The 21,998-nt window shown below is 32.8% G+C and overlaps 2 protein-coding genes across 3 annotated transcripts; one reads left to right on the top strand and one right to left on the bottom strand.

Moving 5' to 3' along the window:
* The first annotated feature begins 1,753 nt into the window (after nt 1-1,753).
* On the top strand, nt 1,754-14,386 carry LOC123266572 (ATP-binding cassette sub-family C member 4-like). 2 transcript variants are annotated; one of them, XM_044730875.1, is made up of 15 exons: nt 1,754-2,109; nt 2,181-2,291; nt 6,840-7,353; nt 10,064-10,255; nt 10,324-10,632; nt 10,697-11,170; nt 11,242-11,547; nt 11,615-11,821; nt 11,883-12,390; nt 12,458-12,688; nt 12,759-12,995; nt 13,064-13,326; nt 13,408-13,847; nt 13,924-14,053; nt 14,124-14,386. In XM_044730875.1, exons 1-15 carry the CDS (start codon nt 2,045-2,047, stop codon nt 14,316-14,318), a joined length of 4,182 nt encoding a protein of 1,393 aa, XP_044586810.1. In that variant the 5' UTR covers nt 1,754-2,044; the 3' UTR covers nt 14,319-14,386. The 2 variants fall into 2 exon arrangements, with proteins under 2 accessions (XP_044586810.1, XP_044586811.1); XM_044730876.1 differs by having other exon boundaries at nt 10,697-11,174; nt 11,246-11,547.
* Nucleotides 14,387-18,795: 4,409 nt separating this feature from the next.
* On the bottom strand, nt 18,796-20,909 carry LOC123267322. The gene is made up of 6 exons (XM_044731887.1): nt 20,819-20,909; nt 20,011-20,402; nt 19,781-19,925; nt 19,527-19,624; nt 19,365-19,445; nt 18,796-18,899 (listed from the first exon to the last, which is right to left on the bottom strand). Exons 1-6 carry the CDS (start codon nt 20,907-20,909, stop codon nt 18,852-18,854), a joined length of 855 nt encoding a protein of 284 aa, XP_044587822.1. The 3' UTR covers nt 18,796-18,851.
* Between the last annotated feature and the right edge of the window lie 1,089 nt (nt 20,910-21,998).

The following is a 21,998-nucleotide window of genomic DNA, read 5'->3' as shown; positions in this document are numbered from 1 at the left end:
GTTACTTCTGAGACAACTTTTGTATAAACAAATTTATTACTCAATAACATTCATTTGATTTTTAGTTAAATTTGAGCATGAGCCTTATTACACTGCAAAAAATCGAGAGTAACAGAGTGAAGAAATAAATCGTCCCGCGATTTCAAACTAGATCTGGATTTTAATCCGCAAAACTTTCGAGTACAGAGTTCTTGGACTAATATTGATTTGTATTATGCTGAAATAATTTTTACATTTCAAACTCTTTTTTTCGTTCGTATAAATAAAAAAAAAATTTATTTTAGAAAAAATTTTTTTGATCGGTATAGAAAAAAAATCTAAATTGAAAAAAATTTTTCTGATTACTATTAAAAAATTCGGGTTCAAAAATTCACAGAAGTTTTAAATGGTTAAGCACACCTTTCATAATTTTTAAACGAGTAATAAGTTACGGCCACCAAAATAAACATCTACTACGCCGGTCAAATAAAAAGTTGTGACTATTCCCAGAAATAATTATAGCTAGTTGTGATATTTTTAGTCCAGTGTGAGCATTCGGATTGATATCTAAATTCCCTAAGCATCTTCGTAATTTCAATTTGAGTTATTTCATGTCAACCCAATAGTTGGTATCGACTCTCTTGAATTCGGGTGAAATTTGGTAATAATATTTATTTCACTATAAAACGAAGATTTGTCGAAGATAAAGAAAATTTTTCAAAAGTTATTTACAATTTTACTATTTTTCCAGTTTTTAAACTTTATTTCTTTAATATCTTTAGAACTATTATAAGTACAGAAATAAACTATTGTTTATTTTAAAGAGAATAATTAGAGCTGCAAAAGAAAAAATAATTGTAAACAAAAATTAGTAGAACTTTAAATTTTTTCTAATCGTTAAAATTCACTTCTTACATTAAATTTTAGGCTCAATTTTTTCAATGTAATACCTTGAAATAATCCTTTGAATATTTGATAATCTTTGTAGATTATTTAAAATTTTTATATCAAGACATCAGAGCTCAAAATTTAATCTTAAAAGTCGATTTTTATAATTTCTAACAATTCGAAATTCTAAAAATTTTTAATTGTTCAATTTCCTTTTTCCAAAAATGAAAAGTTAGAAAATTTATAATTTTTAAATAAAGAAAAGATCTTTTTCTGAAAATTTAAGGATTCTTTTTTTTCTTGAGATTATTCGAAAGTATAGTTAAAAAATAGTAAAATGTTGAATTTTGAATAGTCTTTGAAAAATTTTTTTTTCCTTCGACAAATCTTCCTTTTATAATAAAAAAAAACTTTTGACTAAATTTCGTCAAATTTGAATGAGTTCAATTTCAACTATAGATCAATTAAACATAAAATATAAATGACCTGTTTATTTTCTATTGTTAAACATTTTTAATCTTAAGTAATAACATTATCTTTTTTGACAATAAACCACTCACTTAAAAACATAGAGCACAATAAAAACCTTGCTTTCACTATCTAAGACATGAATTAATAAAATCCGTAGATGTAAACGAGATAGAAATGAATCCAAAAATGTTGACCTTTCGAAGCAACAGTTGCCTTTGATTAATCTAACAGTCTCTGACATAATCCTTCATTAAGACTTGTCGAGTGTTATATCACTACTTAAGAAGAATAGTTGTGTATTTATGTATTCATTCCCTATTGACTCTAATCAATTAAGTCTAACGAATCGAGTTCCTCATAAGATCATAAGATTCCTGATCAATTTATGCACGCAGCATCTTTTATTGTATTTAAGTTTAGCTGGCATTACTTCAATTGACGCAATAAAATATTTCTTATCTCCACAATAGTACCTATTAAGATACCGGAATCGTTTTATAGCAAAACGTATTTGCAGTGTAATCCCGCTGATTTATCAACTACAGTTGATAAATTGTTAAAATAAAACATCTGCTAGTCTTTAGTGTTAATATAGAAATTATTGTTAAAGTGAATTCTCTTCTAATGTGAGGATCCAAGGTGTTGATTAAAGCTATCTGATCACGCTTAGCTGCTAATTTGTTAAAATTAAAAAAAAAAAAAAAGAATGACTGCGCAGAAGAAGAATAATCCCATTGAAGAAGCTAATCTCTTCAGCAGATTGTGTTACTGGTTTGTTATTTACTTATTGTTCGATATTTATTTTATTTTTTTATTTATTTATTGTCAACTTTATTCAATAGGTGGACAGTGAAATTATTCAGTAAAGGAGCGAAGGATGGAATCACATTGGAGGATTTGTTCACTCCAATAGCTTCAGATAGGTCGAAATTTTTAGCTGACAAATTGGAGCAGTAAATATGAATTTCTTAAATTTGAAGTATTTTAGGACAAAAAAAGTGTACGAATATCAAGAATAGAAAAATAGAAAACAAAAATTGAATTTTAATAAAAATTAAAATTTAAAAAAAATTCAAATTTTTTAAAGAATTCAAAAATTTAAAAAAAAATTTCAATTTTCAAAACTAATTTTTCTGTCACTGTATAGAAAATAAAAAAATAAAATTTTGAAAATTCAATTTTAATAGAAATTAAAACCTCAAAAAAATTTTATTTCCATTAAAATAAAAAAAAAAATTTTTAATTTGAATTGAAAAAAAATTGAAATTTCTAAAAAATATATCAGATTTCAAAAACAATTTTCTCATCAGTATAAAAAGAGTTCGAATTTTCACCAAGACTTAAAATTTCACCACACAGAAAAAAAAAATTAACTTAAATCAAGTAAATAATTTTGAAGAATTTCATCTTTTTGGTTTAAGTTGAAAAATTCTTAAACTAAGAAAGAACCTTGTCCCAAACTGGGCCCCAGATGTACACGAATGAATTATGTTGCAGTGTGAAGTACTATCCGTGTAAAACTATAACATTAATATTTCAACGTACGAACGTGTGTGCGAAGAAAGATATAGTTGATTAAAGCTCGTCAGAAACTGACTCTTCATCGGAGCTGTCAAACATTACAAAAATATTTTATATCTGTTCGCTTGGTGGCTTGGGAAGTTGTTTTTGGTGTTTTGCATAACCTAGGTACCAAATAACCGTTCGAATGTGTATGCAGCATCCAACTGTACGGACACCATTTTTACATGTACAATAGTATGCTTTGATAGAATCTCTTCCTTCCACATTTTTATCATCCAATATATAAATGTAATATTTTGTTTTATTTATGTGTCGTAACTGGATTCTAGCCTTAAGAAATAATGGATCAGTGATGTGCAATTCATATGATGTAAAGTCAATGTGGGTTATGTCTGTACATAGTTCAATTGTAAGCTTACCGTCAGTAGAAATATGCTCGCCATAATAGCATTTTGCTTGATTCAGTTGATAACGTCCTAGAGCAATTAGATACAGGTCTTGCTCTGTTAGAATTGGAAAATCTTGTACTTGCAAATCATTTTCATTGATGTTATGAAATCGACTTCTTTTGCGATTGAGATTACATTCTTTTACAATCTGCCCAAGTGTATTCTTTTGATTGAGCTTTGACTTCATCAGCTGTGCAATTTCATTAGCATTCATTACATCGGAAATAATTTCAGCATGACAAACGTTATGTATAGATGTTGCGTTTCATAAATCAGTCATTAGATGAGACAAGGAAGGAGTATGCTAGACGTTATCAAAATATTTAAAACATGTTTTGAGGTGACCATTAATAGTTTCTACGACATATCTGATTTTTGTTACAATACGTGAATGATTTGCATTTAAGTCAGTCAGCTGACTTTCTCCTGCTGGTATCGAATCAGGTAGTTTAGCAATGAATCCTTTGTCTTGTAGATAATTAACTGCATCACGAAAACCTTTGTCAACTACGAAGACGTCTCCTGGCTTGAACTTGCATTTTACTTGAGGCATGTTTTTTCGAATTGCTAACAAAATACTAACATCATTCTGAGTTGCTGGAAACGGTCTGAAAATATCAATTATATAACCATTTGGTGCAACACAAACCATCGGCTTAATGAGTGACCGCAACTTGTGCATGCTGTAGCTTTTGCGCTGAAAAATGTTATTTTTGCTCTTATGGATGTAAATATAAGTACAATCCCAAATAGTAATAAGAGATGATGAGTCCTTCTCTAATAGAAGATTGTAAGACAAAGGGGTTCGTTTTGAAGCGATTTCTTCTCTTGAGATATGTTAAATTCCTAAATGATGAGGTGTGAAATCTTTCTCAAGAGCATATCTTGCTTTATTGAGATCAGTGAGAATATGTCTCGAACCATTGACAAATACATGTGCTAAATGTTCATCTGTGTACCCAGTTTTTAATTTGCACAAGTAAATTGCAAGCGCGATCTCTGGATGACGTTTTTCGGTACTTTTAAGAGTAGGAAGCTGTTGCAACAATTGTTCAAACTGATTTTTTTTACACCTGTATAATGATTGACGGCTGCTTCACTAAGGTTCTCAAAGAAATCAAAATTGACAACAGTTGTCCTTTCTTTATTCACTAATCCTCGAAATAAGTTTATCATATCATTGACTTGTTTCGAATTAAATTCCTTGCTTGTTTCATTCGGGATTTCGTCCCAGTGAACCTTGTTGTGATTAGCATAAACTCTCGATTCGTCCGGAATATAAAATTTAAAATCTTGTAGCACTTGAGCTCTTGTTTCACCGGCAATACGGAATCTTCCAGATTCACATCCAAAAACACATTTTTTTTTTACTACTAGATGCTCTTCCCATATCAAGCTGTATTGTACAAGTTTCTTTAGGAATTTGATCTTTCTGATGCGGTGAATTATCAGATTTTGCTTCCTTAGGTCGTAGAAACCGAACCCAACATTTGTGACAAACACGATCATCCTGTGATATAAGACGTTTTTTTTTAATATAACTTCATTTTGGAAATATAAAAAAGCTTTTCCACTATCTGAGCTCCCTGATAATAAATGGTACCGCAATAATTTTCTCTGCTGTATGAGAGCGGCGTCACAAGAAAGAACAACAGTGGATATTTTTATTCAAGCCAGTAACCCTTTCGAGGTGACCCCGTACCGGAGGTTGGCTAGCTCCCACAGGTACATCTGCCGCTCGTATATCTTCCCCTCTAGGACGGACTTCAGAGGCATTTAAATCGCATTCTTGAATTGTTCTTGCCATGATGGCATAACACGCGCCCAGAGTCTTAGCTAAACAAAAAATGTATTGTCTGTTACCACCATCAACCACGAGGAGATGCTCTGAACGCAAGAAGATATATTCAAATAGAGATTTCCAAATTAAATTCATAGTGTAACTTGTATTAGAGTATAACTTTAAGTTTCATTTTACGGTTCCTTGCACATACAATAAGAGATAGAAACCTTTATATTATTGATGTACACATCATATTCTACCAACTAGCATGAGTGAACATATTGTACAAGTGCCCATAGAGGAAAGTACCACGGGGCCTAGCTTGGCCCAGCCTTGGCTCAACTATGTAGAACTCTGGGCCAAGCTTGTAAGCCAGGCTTGGCCCAGTCCTGGTTGAAGTCTGGGATGATAACGATGGGCCAAGCCTGGTTACCAGGACTGGCCCACGCCTGGTTACCAGGGCTGAGCTATAGTTACTTTTCAAGTCTGGCCCATGCCATTTGATAAAAAATGATAAAAAAGAATTATTGGAATGTTATTTTTTTATTTTATTTTGTAAGTAAAGTAAATTCAAACCTAACTGTTGCTAATTATAAGAAATAAAGTGTGAAAGTCGTATCCGTTCTTCTAATCGAGATTCGAACCCGAGCCGCGCGCTTGCCAGACCGATAACTAACCCCTACACCGTACGACCGATAAGTTGATGCACATCTTATTATTCTGATAAGCTAAATCTATATAGTGACGAAGTGTGACGGTTTATTATTTATATAATTTATGTTATTTAATATTGTGTTTCGATGAAAATTAACTATTTTTTACTTCTGGCTCTTTTAAAAAAAATTAACTTTTTTTAATTCTGGCTCAAGTTTTGGTTTCTATTCAACGCCCATGGCTACAAAGAAAAAAAAATTTACTTAATTAAATCAAGTAAATAATTTTTAAGAATTTCATCTTCTTGATTTGAGTAGAAAAATTCTTAAACTAAGAAATTTTTCTCGATTTAAGTAAATTTTATTTAATTAAAGAATTTTTCGTTTTGATTGAAGACAATTAAACTCTTCAAAGTTATTTTCTTGGTTCAAGAATTTTTCTCTTGAATTAAGTTAATTTTTCAGTGTAGGTTTCCCAATCTTGGCTAACCCTTGGGTAATCATTGTGGCCGTGACTGGGTGACCCAGTTCTGGCCCAGGCTCGGGTAATAATTGGGCCGACCAAGGCGTGGTTGCCCAGTCTTGGCCCAAGCTTGGGTCACCGATGAATCGCCAAGGCTAGGTTAGCCAGTCTTGGCACAAGCTTGGATAATTATTGGCATGGCCGAGGCTGGGTTAACCAGTTTTGGCCCACGCTTGGGTCGCCAATGAATGGCCAAGACTGAGTTAGCCAGTCTTGGCCCAAGATTGGGTAATCATTGGCATGGCCGAGGCTGGGTTAAACAGCCTGGCCCACGCATGGGCCAATACAGGTACGCCGAAGCTAGGTTTCCCAGTACTGGCCCAAGCCTGGCCCCTTTGTCAACTCTGGGGGTTTCCTGCATGGGTGGGGCCCCAATAGCTTAGAATTTGGGACAAGGTTCTTTTTCTTGATTCAAGTAAATTTTACTTGATTCAAGAATTTTTCTCTTGATTGAAGTTAATTTTTTTTTTCAGTGTAGAAATTCTTTGTTAATTTTAACTTTAAAAATCTCTAAGTACGCTTTTCTTATCCTTCTTTTATCAATTACTAAATAACCTATGGCTTTACAGCGCATGGCACATTGAGTTAACAAAATTGGAACTCACTGAAAGTAATCAAAATGATAAGGACTCAACCACCACCAAATCACTAAGACCAAGTCTTCTCCACGCAATAATCCGCTGTTTCGGCATGCAAATTTTTATCTTTGGAATATTTCAAATGCTTATCAATGTGATCCTATTTAATTTGCAACCAATCATCCAGAACTGGATCATCGAGTACTTCGATGTCAATAACACGTCAATCACGCAAAATAATGCACTTGGTTATGCCGGTGCACTTACAACTGTAGCTTTGTTGCTAACATTCATAATGCACCAGCTCAACTATTTTAGTCAGATCATAGGATTGAGATTCCGAGTCGCCTGTTGCTCGTTAATTTACCGCAAGAGTTTGAAGTTGAGCAAACCTGCTTTGGATAAAACTCCTCCAGGTCAGATAATCAATCTCTTGAGTAACGATGTCAGTCGATTTGATTTGATTCCAATGTTTATAAATTTTCTATGGATAACGCCTTTACAGGTGAGTAGAATTTGGTGAAATTTGATTCTTCAAATAATAATTCGAATAATTTTTCCAAAGCATATATAGGATAAAGGCTACAAATATTGACCAGTTGAGATAAAATGAATAGAAATACATTATTTGTAAATTTATTGGAAGAGTTCATGATATACCCAGTAGCTCAAATGGTAGAGTAGCCGACATGTCTTCGGAAGATTCTGGGTTCAAGTCCTAGTCCAAGCTATCCCAGTCCTCCCAATTATCCTGTTACGTGAATATTCGAACGCTTCACGTAATAATTGCCGTAACTTCTCTTCTTTCCCGCTTCACAGCATTATTTAATTTGAAATATAATGTTTATTATCAAATAATAAACATTAAATTGTAATAATTAACGTCACAGCCGATTGCTCCAAATATTGACAACTACGTATTAAATAGTGGTCGTCTATGTTCTAAATACTGACCAGTAGTATAATGCTTACTAGATTTATGAATAACTTTGAGTTTTATTCTATCATAATGTCGACATTTGGTAATCTATTCACTGATATATTTATAATTTCAGTTTTGCTGTTAGTTGTTCTATATTCTGATACAATATTATCTTCAATACTCATAATAAAATCAAAGCCCGAAGCCCATACTATTATCAGGTATATTGGATAATTTAAAACCCCAACTATTGACCAGATTATTATTCCAATTATTAACATCGTTTTTGTAACAAAAATGATTGATAATTAATTTTTAATATTCAATTGTTTTGCAAAATCCGTATCAATTAATTGTGAAGTATTCAATTGTATAATAATTGATGATAAATGTACTTAGATAACACGGCGAGATTAAATTCTTATGACTAATTTTCACAACTTTATGATATTTGAACCCAAACTAATTTTTTATTATAACAACTGTATACATTTATGTGCAAACGCAAATTTTTATTTCAAGTATTATTAAAAATTGATAATTATGTATTAAATATAAAATTACTTCACTAGATTTTTTAAAATCAAGTTGTTACGCTGCCTGGTCAATATTTGGAGCCTGGTCAATATTTGATTTTTTGGAGTTTACTCCTTAAGAATCGATTTTCATATAAGGCGCCCGGTATGAGAAAAATATGGAGAGTAAAACCTACTCATTATGGAGGGTAGAGGTACCTCTACCCTCCATACTACTCATCAAATGAGATAGTAACGTTTTTGGTGCGAATCATTTCTCGCGCACCTTTCCCTTTTCAGTTGTGTGTGTGTATGTGTGTGTGTATATACTTGTGTGTAGCCAGCATACACATTATACTGCGTGATAGCTTATAGTCTAGTCAACCAGTGCCTTTTTGGTCAACTTTTTTCTGCAGTCTTCGAAAATTATAATTGAGGTGTCATTCGATTCGAAATGGGATCTAAATGATTTTTGAAAAAAATGAAGTTCCGCTTGCAAAAATTGCAAAGGTTATTAAGAATTAACTGAAAAAAAAGGGGGTTTAGTTTTTTACAAATATCTCAAAAACTAATAAAGATTTAAAAAATTTTTAAAAAATTCAAAAAGAGGAGGAAATTTCCTAGAAGAGTCTGGACTCCCGGAACTGTAGGACCAATATTAACCCTTCGTTGGTCGTGCTTTTTTTAGTTTCTCGCTCGCACTATAGCGAGTCTCTATAGGTTGAGTAGTTGTTAGGCGGCGATGCGCTCATAGCGCGACCAACGAAGGGTTAATAATTTTCCCAGAGGGATGAAAATACGGCCGAAAATGGGTGCTCTGGCTTGCGTAAGCCATGCCTACTTTGAACACTTGATTAATAAAAATTATTTTAACATATTAAATATAAAATTTAAGAAATGAAAAAAATCAGGGGCTTACTGGATAGATAAATGAACAATAATCCGCCTGAAAAAATTCTTATCACAATTTTTCAATTAGTTATGCAATTGTTAATTAATAATTTTTTTTCTGCTTGAAAATGTACATTGCAAGTGTAATAATTGTTAAACTATAACTATTTGAGATTTTTTTCCTCTCTTGGAGCAATTCTTGGAAGGTTTCAGAATAGATCCCCGTTCGAAAAATTAAAAAATTTTTCAATTTTTTACTAATAATTTTCGTTGTTGCAAAATTAAAAACTTAAATTAATCATCAAAAAAATTTATTTTTTCAAAATATTATTAATGATCCGTTTTTATGTTGTCAGAAGCTGCACGGAAATATTTTTTTTCAATTTTTACCATTTACTGTTTAAAAAATTGTTATAAACAAATGCGTTGTTCATAAGATGATTGAAAATTTTTTTTATGAAATTTTAATCTTTGATACAAATAATGATTTTTAAAAGAAAAATTGTTCCTTAACCAATTTTTTGGAGTTTCTGGAGTTTACACATAATTTTTTTATTCATATCTATCGATATTAATTTGCGATTTAAAAATATTAACAAGTTAATAGAGTTAGCTATTTTGACGAATTAATTGCATAATTAATGAAAATAAATGTATCATGTATGCTTCGAGTAATATAATAATTAATTCCATTTACTATCATTTACTAATTTATATATTTGATATAATCGTTCGTAAGGAGTAAACTTCAGTCGTGCGTCGGAGCTGACACACACGATTTTTTTTATCTTATATATATATATATATATATATATATATATATATAGCAGCATATATATATATATATATATATATATATATATATTGTTAATGTCGATTTCTCGCAGATTTTCGTAGTAGGATACATAGTCTGGCGCAACATCGGAATCTACACTCTGGTAGGCTACGGCGTGTTATGCTTAGTAACAATCCCGATGCAAAGCTACGTCGGAAAGATCTCTGGAAAACTTAGGAAAGTAACTGCTAAGTTGACTGATCGACGGGTCCAACTTATGAGTGAATTAATCTCTGGGATTCAGGTATAGATGTGACTATTTTCAAGTGAAGAAGTAAATGATCTTGATAATGATTCGTGATTGGATACTAGGTGGTGAAAATGTACGCTTGGGAGAAACCGTTTAACAAAATTGTAGCAATGATTCGGCTGGATGAGATCAAACAGATCACCCGATCCAACAATGTGCGAGGTTTGTACTCTATTTTGTCAGGAGTTAGTCAAAAGATCATGGTGTTCGCGACACTGGTGACGTTCATTTTCGACGGAAATGTACTTGATCCAAGGGTAACGTTCCAGATCGCGGTTTACTTTAACAACCTTCAAATACACATGGCACTTTGTTACCCAATGGCAATTATTCTTTTAATTCAGTCGATTGTTGCAATCAAGCGAATTGAGGTTCGAGTACTTATAATTCACTGATTTAATGAATATTAGAATTTATAAACTGGGAATATTACAGGAATTTCTTCTGCTGGAGGAGGTCAAAGAAAACACAAAGGCTTTGGACATCAGAGCACAGATGCCTGAAATTGTTGAAAGTAGTGTAGAGAATAAAGCCAACCCGGGAGCTGTAGTTGTCAAGCTGGACAAAGTTTCAGCGAATTGGAAGTTCGGGCAATTACCTCCAACACTGTGTGATGTCTCACTGAAGATCAACGGAGGAGAACTTTGTACTCTTGTAGGTCCAGTCGGTTCGGGTAAAAGTTCTTTGCTCAATTTGTTCCTGCAGGAGCTGCCAGTCGGTGCAGGCATGGTTGAACTCTTCCAGTTTTCTGATGAAGGGTCTGCTGGAGCTAAGTCTAAGTCGGGATTTTCACAGGACAATCCAGCGATGAGGATATCGTACGCTAGTCAGGACTCTTGGCTTTTCACGGGAAGTGTCAGAGAAAACATTCTCTTTGGGCAAGAGTACGATAAAGCGCGTTATCAAGAGGTAAGCTCAAATTTTTATTAGTTTTTTTAATGCAGGTCACTAATTTTTATTGTGAATGATGGTATTATCAGGTAGCGAAGGTTTGTTCTCTACTGCAAGACTTCAAGCAACTGCCAGAAGGTGATCTGACGATTGTCGGAGAACGAGGAGCTTCCCTTTCTGGCGGTCAAAGAGCGAGAATAAATTTGGCCAGAGCTATTTACAGACCAGCTGATTTGTATCTTTTGGATGATCCGTTGAGTGCTGTTGATGCGCGCGTATCTCGACGACTCTTCCAAGACTGTATCCTTGGCTACCTCAAAGGCAAAACCCGGATCCTCGTCACTCATCAGCTCAATTATCTTATGCAAGCTGACACCATCGTCGAAATCGACCGTGTAAGTATGTCCCTAAGCTTCTTCAAGCATATCAAAGGTCTTTATCATTTATCACATGTCACATTAGGGTACCATCAAACATCATGGCACTTTCGAAGCTCTTGCAGAATCCGATTCTGAATTCATTAACATGCTGAATAACTTGAACAACGACAAAAACAATACATCAAAAGAGACTGATATAGTCCCAGGTACTGACAAGAAGAGTAGTTTCATCAGAGAGCGCAGAAGATCTTCCCAAATTTCGATCAAATCTCAAGACAGTCATCGATCTGTGAGTACCTAGCTTAGACTCATCCACAATTACTTCCATTGATCCATAAAACATCTTTTAGATGCCCAGTGAAGACTTGATCGATAAAGATGAAGCAGGTGAGGTACCAGATGAAGTGATGGACACGGGATTCATTTCCAAGGATGTTTACTTTCGTTACTTCCGCGAAGGTGGTGGAATAATTGGCTCGATATTGCTCGCTCTTATATTCATCATCGCTCAAGTTTCGTCGATTGGTGTCGACCAATGGCTGACCTACTGGACAGCATTGGAAACATACAGACCCTGTCTTCATGCAACGATAACTAGTTGTTCAAACGTTGGAGCCGGGCCCAACTCTCTTGTCAATAACACAATCTTTACACCGTGGTTGGGCAGTGATGGTTTGCTGCCTGCTACGACTGCCATTTACATTTACTTAGCGCTTCTCATCATTTTCACGGTTCTGTCGGTATTGAAGTGCTATTGCCTTGTTGCGATTGGTATGAGAGCTGCTCGGAAGCTGCACAATCTTATGTTCAAAAACATCCTTCAAGCAACGATGTATTTCTTCAATACGAATCCTTCTGGTAAGAATAATTTGATTATCTGAATCATTGGCATTGAAACCACTTTAAATACGATTAAAAATTGCAGGACGGTTATTGAACAGATTTTCAAAGGACGTAGGTGCAATGGATGAATTACTTCTACCATTTATGCTCCAAGCTTTCCTTATCCTTTTCGATGCCGCTGGGACCATTGTAAACATCATGGTGGTCAATCCTTGGATGATCATTCTGACATTGATTGCTGGTATTGTTTTCTATATCGTAACTGCGTACTATCTGACAACTGCTCAAGATGCCAAAAGATTAGAAGGGATAAGTAAGTAATCTCAGAATTTAACTTCTATTTGAATAATTGGTGAAACATGTGATAAACTTGTTCCTTTTAGCGAAGAGCCCTGTGTATACCCTCGTGAACACGACATTAAATGGCTTACCAACAATCCGAAGCCGAGGAAAAGATGTTGAAAATATGTTACGCAATCAGTTCGATGATTTTCAAGATCATAATTCTGGAGCATGGTATATACTGATAGGAACTGGTTCGGCGTATGGATTCAGTATTGATATGATCACTAGCACGTTTATATCTATTTTGAGTTTCACATTGATCCTTATTAATCCTGGTAATGATTGATTCTTTCTTTGAGAATTTGAATGTGAATATGTTATTATGGTAGTCTGATTTTTTTAGTAAGTACATTTGGAGCATCAGTCGGGCTAGCAATATCTCAAGCTTTATCACTTACGGGATTGCTTCAATATGGTGTGAAACAAGCAACGGAGGTACAATCACAAATGACAGCTGTCGAGAGAATAATTCAGTACACTGACTTGCCGAAGGAAGGTCCTATAGAATCGTCGAAGCAATTGCCCGATAACTGGCCATCTAAAGGCCGACTTCAGTGGAAGAATGTTTATCTCAGTTACAAAAAAGATGATCCTGCTGTCTTAAAGGTATAAAAATCGCGAGTAATACTTAAGCTTGTAAGTGAATTTCATAATAATTCAATTAGATATTTTTCTTCTGCTGATTAGAATATTGATCTGATGATCGAGCCAGGCTGGAAAGTTGGGGTTGTCGGAAGAACTGGCGCTGGAAAATCATCCTTGATATCTGCGCTCTTCCGACTAGTCGACGATGGTCTCCAGGGGCAAATAATTATTGACGGTGTAGACACTAAAACAATCGGGCTTCAAGATTTACGATCGAGCATATCAATAATTCCACAAGAGCCTGTTTTATTTTCCGAGACACTGCGTTACAATCTCGACCCCTTTGGGAAATACACCGATAAAGAAATTTGGGACGCTTTGAGGGAAGTTGAATTGAGTGACTTGGCCCTCAACCAATGGGTTACCGAAGGCGGAACAAACTTCAGCGTTGGTCAGCGTCAGCTAATTTGCCTCGCTCGCGCTCTGCTGAGAAACAATCGGATTCTAGTTCTCGACGAAGCCACCGCCAATATCGACTCTCGGTATGTATTATCCCTGCTCTTATTGATTCAAATTCTTCAAGAATGTGCAACTTTTTAACAATTGTTTTGATGGTAGGACTGATGCATTGATCCAAAAAGCTATCCGTTTAAAATTCGCGGACTGCACAGTTATAACCATAGCTCACAGATTGAATACAATCATCAACAGCGACAGGGTTCTAGTAATGGATAATGGATGTGCTGTGGTGAGTGATCAATCAAATTTTCTTACTCATTTCTTCTATTTACCAATTAATAATCTTCCTTATTCAACAGGAATTTGATGCGCCTTACGAATTATTAATGAACAAATCCAATAGCATGTTTGCGAAAATGGTTGAACAAACTGGACCATCAATGGCCGCTACCATATTACACGAAGCAATTGAATTTCATCAACAGTCAGAAGCACTGTTGGGTCAAGTTGATCTCAATTTTCCGGATAAACACAATTCTTCATCAGATTTATAAAAAAAAAAAAATTAGAAAAACGGTAGACCCTGAAGGCCATCCATGCATCTTCCCGCTAATTTCATACCTAGTCGCTTAAAATTGCACTAATGATGTTTTTGAGCTCTCTGAGCTCGAAAATACAATTTATGTGTTATTTTGAGCTCTCTGAGCTTAAAGAGATGGCTTTTCTATGCTTTTGAGCTCTTCGAGCTCAAAAGTGTGATAGAAGCTTGATAAAGCACAATTTTTCAAATTTTCAAACTGCAGTAACTTTTGAATAAATGAATTGATTTTTATGCGGTTGGCAGCATTCGACGCAATTTTTTAAGCCCCATGAAGATTAGTTTGATCGAACCAGGATTTTCGGAGTAATTCTGAAAAAACACTTATTTCGGTTTTCTTTCGTCAACGATAACTCACGAACGAATGAACCGATTTTGACCGGACCGGCGGCGATCGACGTGGTTTTTTGGTGTTAAGAGCTGATTAGTTTTGAAAATCGATCGGTAGAGCTGTTTAAAAGTTATTCAAAAAAATGTCGCAGTTATGTTGAAAAAATCCTTGTTTCCAAATATTTCGTCGAGGATATCTCTTAAACCGATCAACCAATCAACGGTTTTTTTAGCTCTAAAAATTATTCTATTTCGCCAAAAACGATTTGAAGAGAAATATCTAAGTTATGTGAAAAAAACACTTTTTTCGGTTTTCTTTCGTTCACGCTATCTCTCGAACGAAGAATATATGGCGAGGCTTTCGCCTACCTCCGAAGAGGCCGTTTCCTGGGCTCAAAAGAGCTATACACGCACGTTAGGGTGTCCGTTATTTCCCAAGTTGATTTTTTTTTCGCGATCGCCCCCTTGATTTTTAGTTCTTGGCCTAAAAAAAAATATCTTACACAAATAAGCTCTTAATTACCAAATTGAACCGTGCCGAAGTCGAGTTACATCTCCCATTTAAATAACATGGGAATTTGGAACTTTTTGCAATTATTTTTTTTTCTTCAAAAAAAATGTCACCACGATTATGATCAGTGCATATTCTGATGAGAAATTGAATGCTCTACAAAAAAGTTCTCTTATAATTTTTCGATAAAATCATTCCTTTAGAAGTTATTTGTGGTTAAAGTTGTGTTTATAGTTATTATCATAGTTTTGCAGTCTTGTTATAAAGTTTTTTGTCTTATAATCATTTATTTTATCTATTAATGTTCCAAAAATTTTATCAAAATGATTAATAGTTACAGTAACGTTAACAATACGATGTATTGAATACATTTTTAATAATATTGCCGCTTATTTGTATTTTTTCTGTCTCTATTCACATTTATTTGTTAAGCAATTTTTAGTTGCATTATTAGAGTGCCAATGAAATCAAATTTTATAAACCAGTTGCATTTCACCATGCACGCTAGATGTCAAAAGCGATTTATTCGCTGAAAATATATATTTTTCGGGACATTTTCGAGTTAGATCTTGAAACGCAACAAAATATTTGGATATTTGTTCATTCATAGTATTTATTTATGTATCATTTTGGTTTTTGGCACCTCTTGCAGCATCAGCTCTATACTCTCTAAACATGAATTAATGGTTTTTCACTTATTTCAAGTGAATATTCACTAATTGTTAATGCTAGAATCGTACCACGCAGAATTAGTGAATACTCAATATATGAATTAGTGAATTTAGAAATTCACAGATACAATAAGTAGCGATGAATTTCACTAATTTGCTAATTGAATATCCAGTTCTATAATAGTGAAATTAAATAACTAATTGAATAAGAAAAATTCACTAAAAATAAAAGTAAATTTTTTCACCATTTCCATAAGTGAAAAGTACTATTGGAATAATTGGAAGTTAAATTTCAATTAGTGAAAAATTTCAATTTTTATGAGTGAATATTTTGCAATTAAGCGAGCGTAATTTCATAAAAATATTAGTGATTTTTAATAGTTGAATTAGTAAAAATCACTTGTTAGATTTATGAAAATGTTTCAATCGCATTGGATTAAAATAATATTACAGCTACACAGAAAAAAAGGTTCACTTGAGCCAAGAAAATATTTTTCTTCCCAATTATTTTCTCGAGCAAAAAACAAATTTTTTTTTGACATAAGAAATTTCACTTACTCCAACAAAATTAATTATTTTGCTTTAAAAAATACATATTTTGATCCAAGAAAATTTATTTAAGTCAAGAAAATCTTCTTGTTTTGAGAAAATTCAGCCTCTTGCACCAAAAAATTTAGTTCTTGACAGAAGTTAATTTTCTTGTCTTGAAAAAATTTCTCTCCTGCTCCAAAAAATCAAATATCTCGATAGAAGTAAATTTTCATTTATATTTTTATTGATTAACATGTCAAATGGGAAGAACATATAATATTAAATCATTTTTTTTCATTCAATATGTATTGCACGGTTCAATTGCACGGTAAAATAATATAAAATGGGTATCAAATATTCAAGAGAAAAATTTTCTCAAGGTGAGAAAATTTTTTTCTCAGCTGAAGTAGGTGACGCTGCTTCCCTAAAGTATCTAAAAATCTTGATCAAATATAAAAACTTATTGCATCAAGTATTTATGATAATTTAAATTAAGAAAAAATCACTTCCAGCAAGAATAGAATTTCAAAAAAAATTTTTACTCTGGCCAACACAACTTTGGTCTTCCTTCAGGCACCCGAAAATTTTCTTGAGCCAAGAATTTTGTTCTCCAGTCAAAAAATTTTACTTTCTGTGTAGTGAAAAATTGACTAATTGGATAAGTATAGTTTTATAAAAATATAATTAAATTTAAGTAATCTAACAAGTTAAATTTACTAGAGAAATAATAAAAATAATTTTATGGAATGAATAATAGTTTATAAACTAAAAACTAGTGAAATCATTAGTTGAAGTTACAATCATCTTATACTAATATAGTATTACAATCATCTTAAATTAATATGGTATTACAAAACATTAATAAAAATATAAGTGTTTCTTTTTAGAAAAGAACGGATAATTAACATTATTTTTCCCTTATAAATATTATCTTATCAAGTGAAAAAAATATTATTTAAAAATGAACTTTTTTCATCTAGAAACTAGAACTTTTAAGAAAATGGTAGAATGATGATAAAAACAATAGTTATTAATTATAATAAAATAATATCATAGAAATGATTAAACAGACTTAAAAAGATGAAACTGATTTAAAGTCCGGTTTGGGTAAACTTTTTTTTTGGTTAAAATATGGATTAAAATATTTTTTTCTTTTAAAACTAATCGGACAAACTGTCATCCTTCTCATCATTATTTTGTAAAATATCACTTAACGTGACATGTAGTGATGATACCACAGACCTCGGTTTAACATTTTTCATTTTAAAAATGTAACAATCAATAAAATTATAAAAATTTTGTAGACTGTTCGGGTACTGAAGATTTAAAACATAAAAAAGTTTATATAGTATATTAAAAGCCGCAATTGGAGTACTGTTTTGGTTTCCCTAGCGGTTTTGTAAATGCCGAAAAAATGTCGCAATTATACAGTATTAATGCGGTATTTTTTTAGCATTTTTTCGGTTGTTTTGGTCAGTTTTTTTATCCAAAAATTACGGAACATTTACCGTAAAAATAAGATACATTTACGCTGAAAATGCGGCATATTTACGGTAATAAGGCGGTAAAATGACTGTATTAAAACCATATTTAAAAAATGGTGTCAAATTAAATAACGCTCGGACTGGGATTCGAACCTAGAACCTCCTGGGGACATGTCGGCTACTCTACCATTTGAGCTACCCGGTCTGTACCATATTGTTTGTGTGCTTACTCTATATACATTAAGCCACACCGTCCATCTTACGATAAGCATATTTAAAATTAAATAATATAATTATATATGTAAAACAATATAACTTTTCGATTTTAGAAAATTTGCAATTTTCTAAGTGAGAAATTAAAAATTGAAATTAAAATTAGAATATATTTACTTAACATATGTATTATTTTATATTAATTATCGCTAAATACCTAATTAAAAAGTAATATTCTACATATTTTTTATTCAAAAACAGTATTTGTTATTGCAAAGTAGCGATGGAGAATAAAAAGCAAAATTTGAAATTTTTCATTTTATTCATTTCTAACATAGAAGTGAACTAAAAATAAAACTAAATCTTTAATAACTTTCCATTATGTCAGAAAATATTCGGCAAAATTACTGTATTATTACGGTAATTATTTGGAATTTTTTGGGTAAAATTTGGGCATTAATGCGGTAATTGTATAGTATATTTTTGGTAACTGTACAGCATAAGTGCAGTATATATACTGGATAACTACAGTATAAAAACTGGCCAAAACAACTATAGTTTGACTGCATTATTACCGAACTATAACGGTAAATATACGGCATGAGCATAAATGCCGAAAAATTACGGTATTTTTACGGCATTATCGAAACCGCGAGGGTTACATCGATAAACCAATTATCGCCTTCAATAAAATAAGATTCACAATCTTGGCCCTTCATTAGTATTAGATAAGGCTGAATGTTTGTAACTTAACGTTTTTTTAATTCGGTAGCATAATTCTTCAGGTTTGTTCCATCCTGTAAATAAACATAAAGTTACATATAAATGAATCGAAATTTTTCATTGCTATTAATCGTTTACAAATATATTATTTGTTTATAGCTGATTTTTGATTGTATAAAAATAAAAGTAAATGTAGAAATAAAAATGATTATTAATAAAATTTAATAAAGCACTGAGTTATGTCAAACATTTAATAAATTTGATAACTATTACTTTTTTTTCGTAAGTATTTAAAAAAAAAATTCTAATATTGATTGCAACTTTGAAAAACTAAGGTAAAGGATTTGAAGAATTATTGTACATAGTGAAATAATTTAATTCCGAAAAAATAATTAATTATGTAGAAAGTTTTAAACCGTTAATTCATATTGCATTGCAATTAATATTTATTGATAGTTGATAAAATTTCTTGACATAAACTGATTTTACAAAATTATTTTACTGTTTGTGATCAGTTAAAAAAAAATTGAAAAACTTACCGCGACAGTTTTTAATAAATCTTTATTAGGAAACATAGAACTTCTAACAGGCACAGGAGATTCATCCCTTTCTTCATGGGTCTAATTGAAATAAACAATAAATAATTAGATCAAAATAAAAATAACTATACGAATAATAAATTGTTGCGATTTCAAACACACTCTTTTTTTTCCTTTGCCCTTGCCTTTGCCTCTTTTTGTGATGACTGAGTTCGATACTGCCATTAATGTACACAACACCAGTAGAGCCCTCAAATTTTCTAAAATGAAATATAATTAATTGCCATGTAATAAAACTTATAGTATGCATTGATTTTTTTAACTTTAAGAAATTGACGATATGTTTTTGAAATTATGTAAATGAAGCCTTAAATTCAGCATCTAAATCATAACACGAATATAAATTGTAAACTTACCATCCTCAATAATAGTTGATTCAGCGTATACAGCTGGTTTACATTCTTGGACATAACGAAGAATACGGGGGGCATAGAACGTGGGAAATTTTTCCAAAAAATTATCTCCTGAATCCGGGTATAGAGAATCAAATTCTCGTTCAATCTGTCATTAAATGTCATTATTAAATTTTAATGTTTAGTAAAGTATAAAATAAGTATAATTGTAAATTAAAATCTGATAGCTTCACCATTTCTCCATTAAAATCCAAGAGACGAGGATAGTTAGTGAAAACTTCAGAAATTGTGGGACCTGATTGTTCAATCCACTGTCGTCTAAACTCTCTCGTATCTTCAAGGAGTTTAATAATTTTTTTAAAAGCTGTGATTTGATCCTCGAATTTCCTAAGTCCATTAAAAACATTAGATAAATCAAAAGCCTTCAAAATATTGTTAGCTTCATCATTTTCCATCAAATCTTGATCAATAAAAAAACTATTTATTTTATCTCTCAAAAAACCCAATGTATTCACCAATAATTCTTCACATTCGTCTATTATGTCTGTTAAAGTTGATGCTGTCATTGAAGCCTTACACTGGAATCGGCCAATCATTCGTACAACGTAACGACGTATATCAAACACTTGATTATTATTATTATTATTGTTATTATTAGTATTATCATCATTATTAACATTATCATTATTGATATTGTTATCAATATTTATATGATTATTCTCATTGTCATCATTATTACCGCGTTCATTATTATCTTCTACATCAATTTCTTCATGCTCACTGTTACTGTCTTCATCACACAAATGAATTTTTTTTATATGACGTCTTAAAGATGAAAAATTTAAAAATCTACGACAACAACCTTGTTGATCACATTTAAATCCCTGATCACCAATCCCGCGACTTACAGTTAGTCCATGATTATTTAAAAAATGAAATTTCAATCCATTCAATTCACCACTTATTTTTTTATGACAGATAAAACATTTTAACTGGTCCATAATAAATGAGTACACTAAAAAGTTTAGAAAAATAACTTACGTCTTAATTTATCTAGAGTATCGTTATCCTGTATTATATCTGTCAATTTTTGAACTAGCCCGTTGACTGATAAATCCTTATATTCCTCCATATCAATATTTCTGTAGTGAAAAAAATTTTACCAGCGGGGCCCATGCGGGGAGGTACAGCCGTAAGACCTGTTTGAGCCATAACACTTATCCCCCCTACAAGAGTCTCATTCGTACGTTTGTCTAATCTAGTCCCCGAATCTTTGAGCTTACCTGCGTTGCCAAATGATTTGACAACGTCACGAGGCCTTGCTCAGATATCTCTCGAACGAATCAACCGATTTCGACCGGATTAGCGGTGATCGACGTGGTTTTTCAAGCTTGAGGGCGGATTAGTTTTTGGAGTTGATCGATGAAGCCGTTTAAAAGTTATTCCAAAAAAACCACTTTCAAAAAAAATTTTTCCGATTTTTTTTTTTTAGATTTCTCAAAATTTCTCAAAATCTATCGGTCCGAATTGATTCAAATTCATAGAAAATCTAAGTTTGAGGGAACTCTTTAGAACGCCGTTTGGTAGATTCCGATCGGTTCAATCGTTCAAAAGTTATAAGCGATTCACATACTTACACACACACACACACACACACACACACACACACACACACACACACACACACACACACACACACACACACACACACACACACACACACACACACACACACACACACACACACACACACACACACACACACACACACACACACACACACACAAGGCCAAGCCTTGCAGAGGACCATCACAGGAATTCTTCAAGACGATGCTAAGGTAGTCTGTAAAGGTCCACAGGAGACCATTGAGATTCGAGACATCGACGAAGAAACGACGAAGGAAGAGATCCAGACCGCCCTGAAAGAGGAAGTTGGAAAAGATCATGAGATACCTCTAGAAGGAATAAAAATCCGTAAGGCTTTCAGAGGTACGCGTACCTCTGCAGAGGTACGCGTACGGCTGCAGTCACTTTACCTATGACCATCGCGCGAAAATTAGTGGAAGGAACCGGCAAGATCCATGTCGGGTGGGTTAACTGCCGAATCAAAGCGACGACGAGACCTATCCAATGCTTTAAATGCTGGCACTTTGGACATGTTGGGCCCCAATGTAAAAGCCAAGTAGACCGATCTAAACTCTGCATCAGATGTGGACAAGAA

Source organism: Cotesia glomerata, linkage group LG6 (assembly GCF_020080835.1).
Source record: "Cotesia glomerata isolate CgM1 linkage group LG6, MPM_Cglom_v2.3, whole genome shotgun sequence".
In the NCBI taxonomy this organism is placed as follows: Eukaryota; Metazoa; Arthropoda; class Insecta; order Hymenoptera; family Braconidae; genus Cotesia; species Cotesia glomerata.
Note: the sequence above shows the minus strand (reverse complement) of the source record. Positions and strands in the feature narration are given on the sequence as shown.

Coding starts and splice junctions, on each gene's coding strand:
- LOC123266572 (XM_044730875.1), top strand. CDS start 2,045: ATGACTGCGCAGAAGAAGAATAATCCCATTGAAGAAGCTAATCTCTTC. Junction 10,633..10,696: donor TTGCAATCAAGCGAATTGAG/GTTCGAGTACTT, acceptor GGAATATTACAG/GAATTTCTTCTGCTGGAGGA. Junction 13,848..13,923: donor ACCGCCAATATCGACTCTCG/GTATGTATTATC, acceptor TTTTGATGGTAG/GACTGATGCATTGATCCAAA.
- LOC123267322 (XM_044731887.1), bottom strand. CDS start 20,909: ATGGAGGAATATAAGGATTTATCAGTCAACGGGCTAGTTCAAAAATTG. Junction 19,446..19,526: donor AGGGCAAAGGAAAAAAAAGA/GTGTGTTTGAAA, acceptor TATTTCAATTAG/ACCCATGAAGAAAGGGATGA. Junction 18,900..19,364: donor ATTTATTAAAAACTGTCGCG/GTAAGTTTTTCA, acceptor GTTTATTTACAG/GATGGAACAAACCTGAAGAA.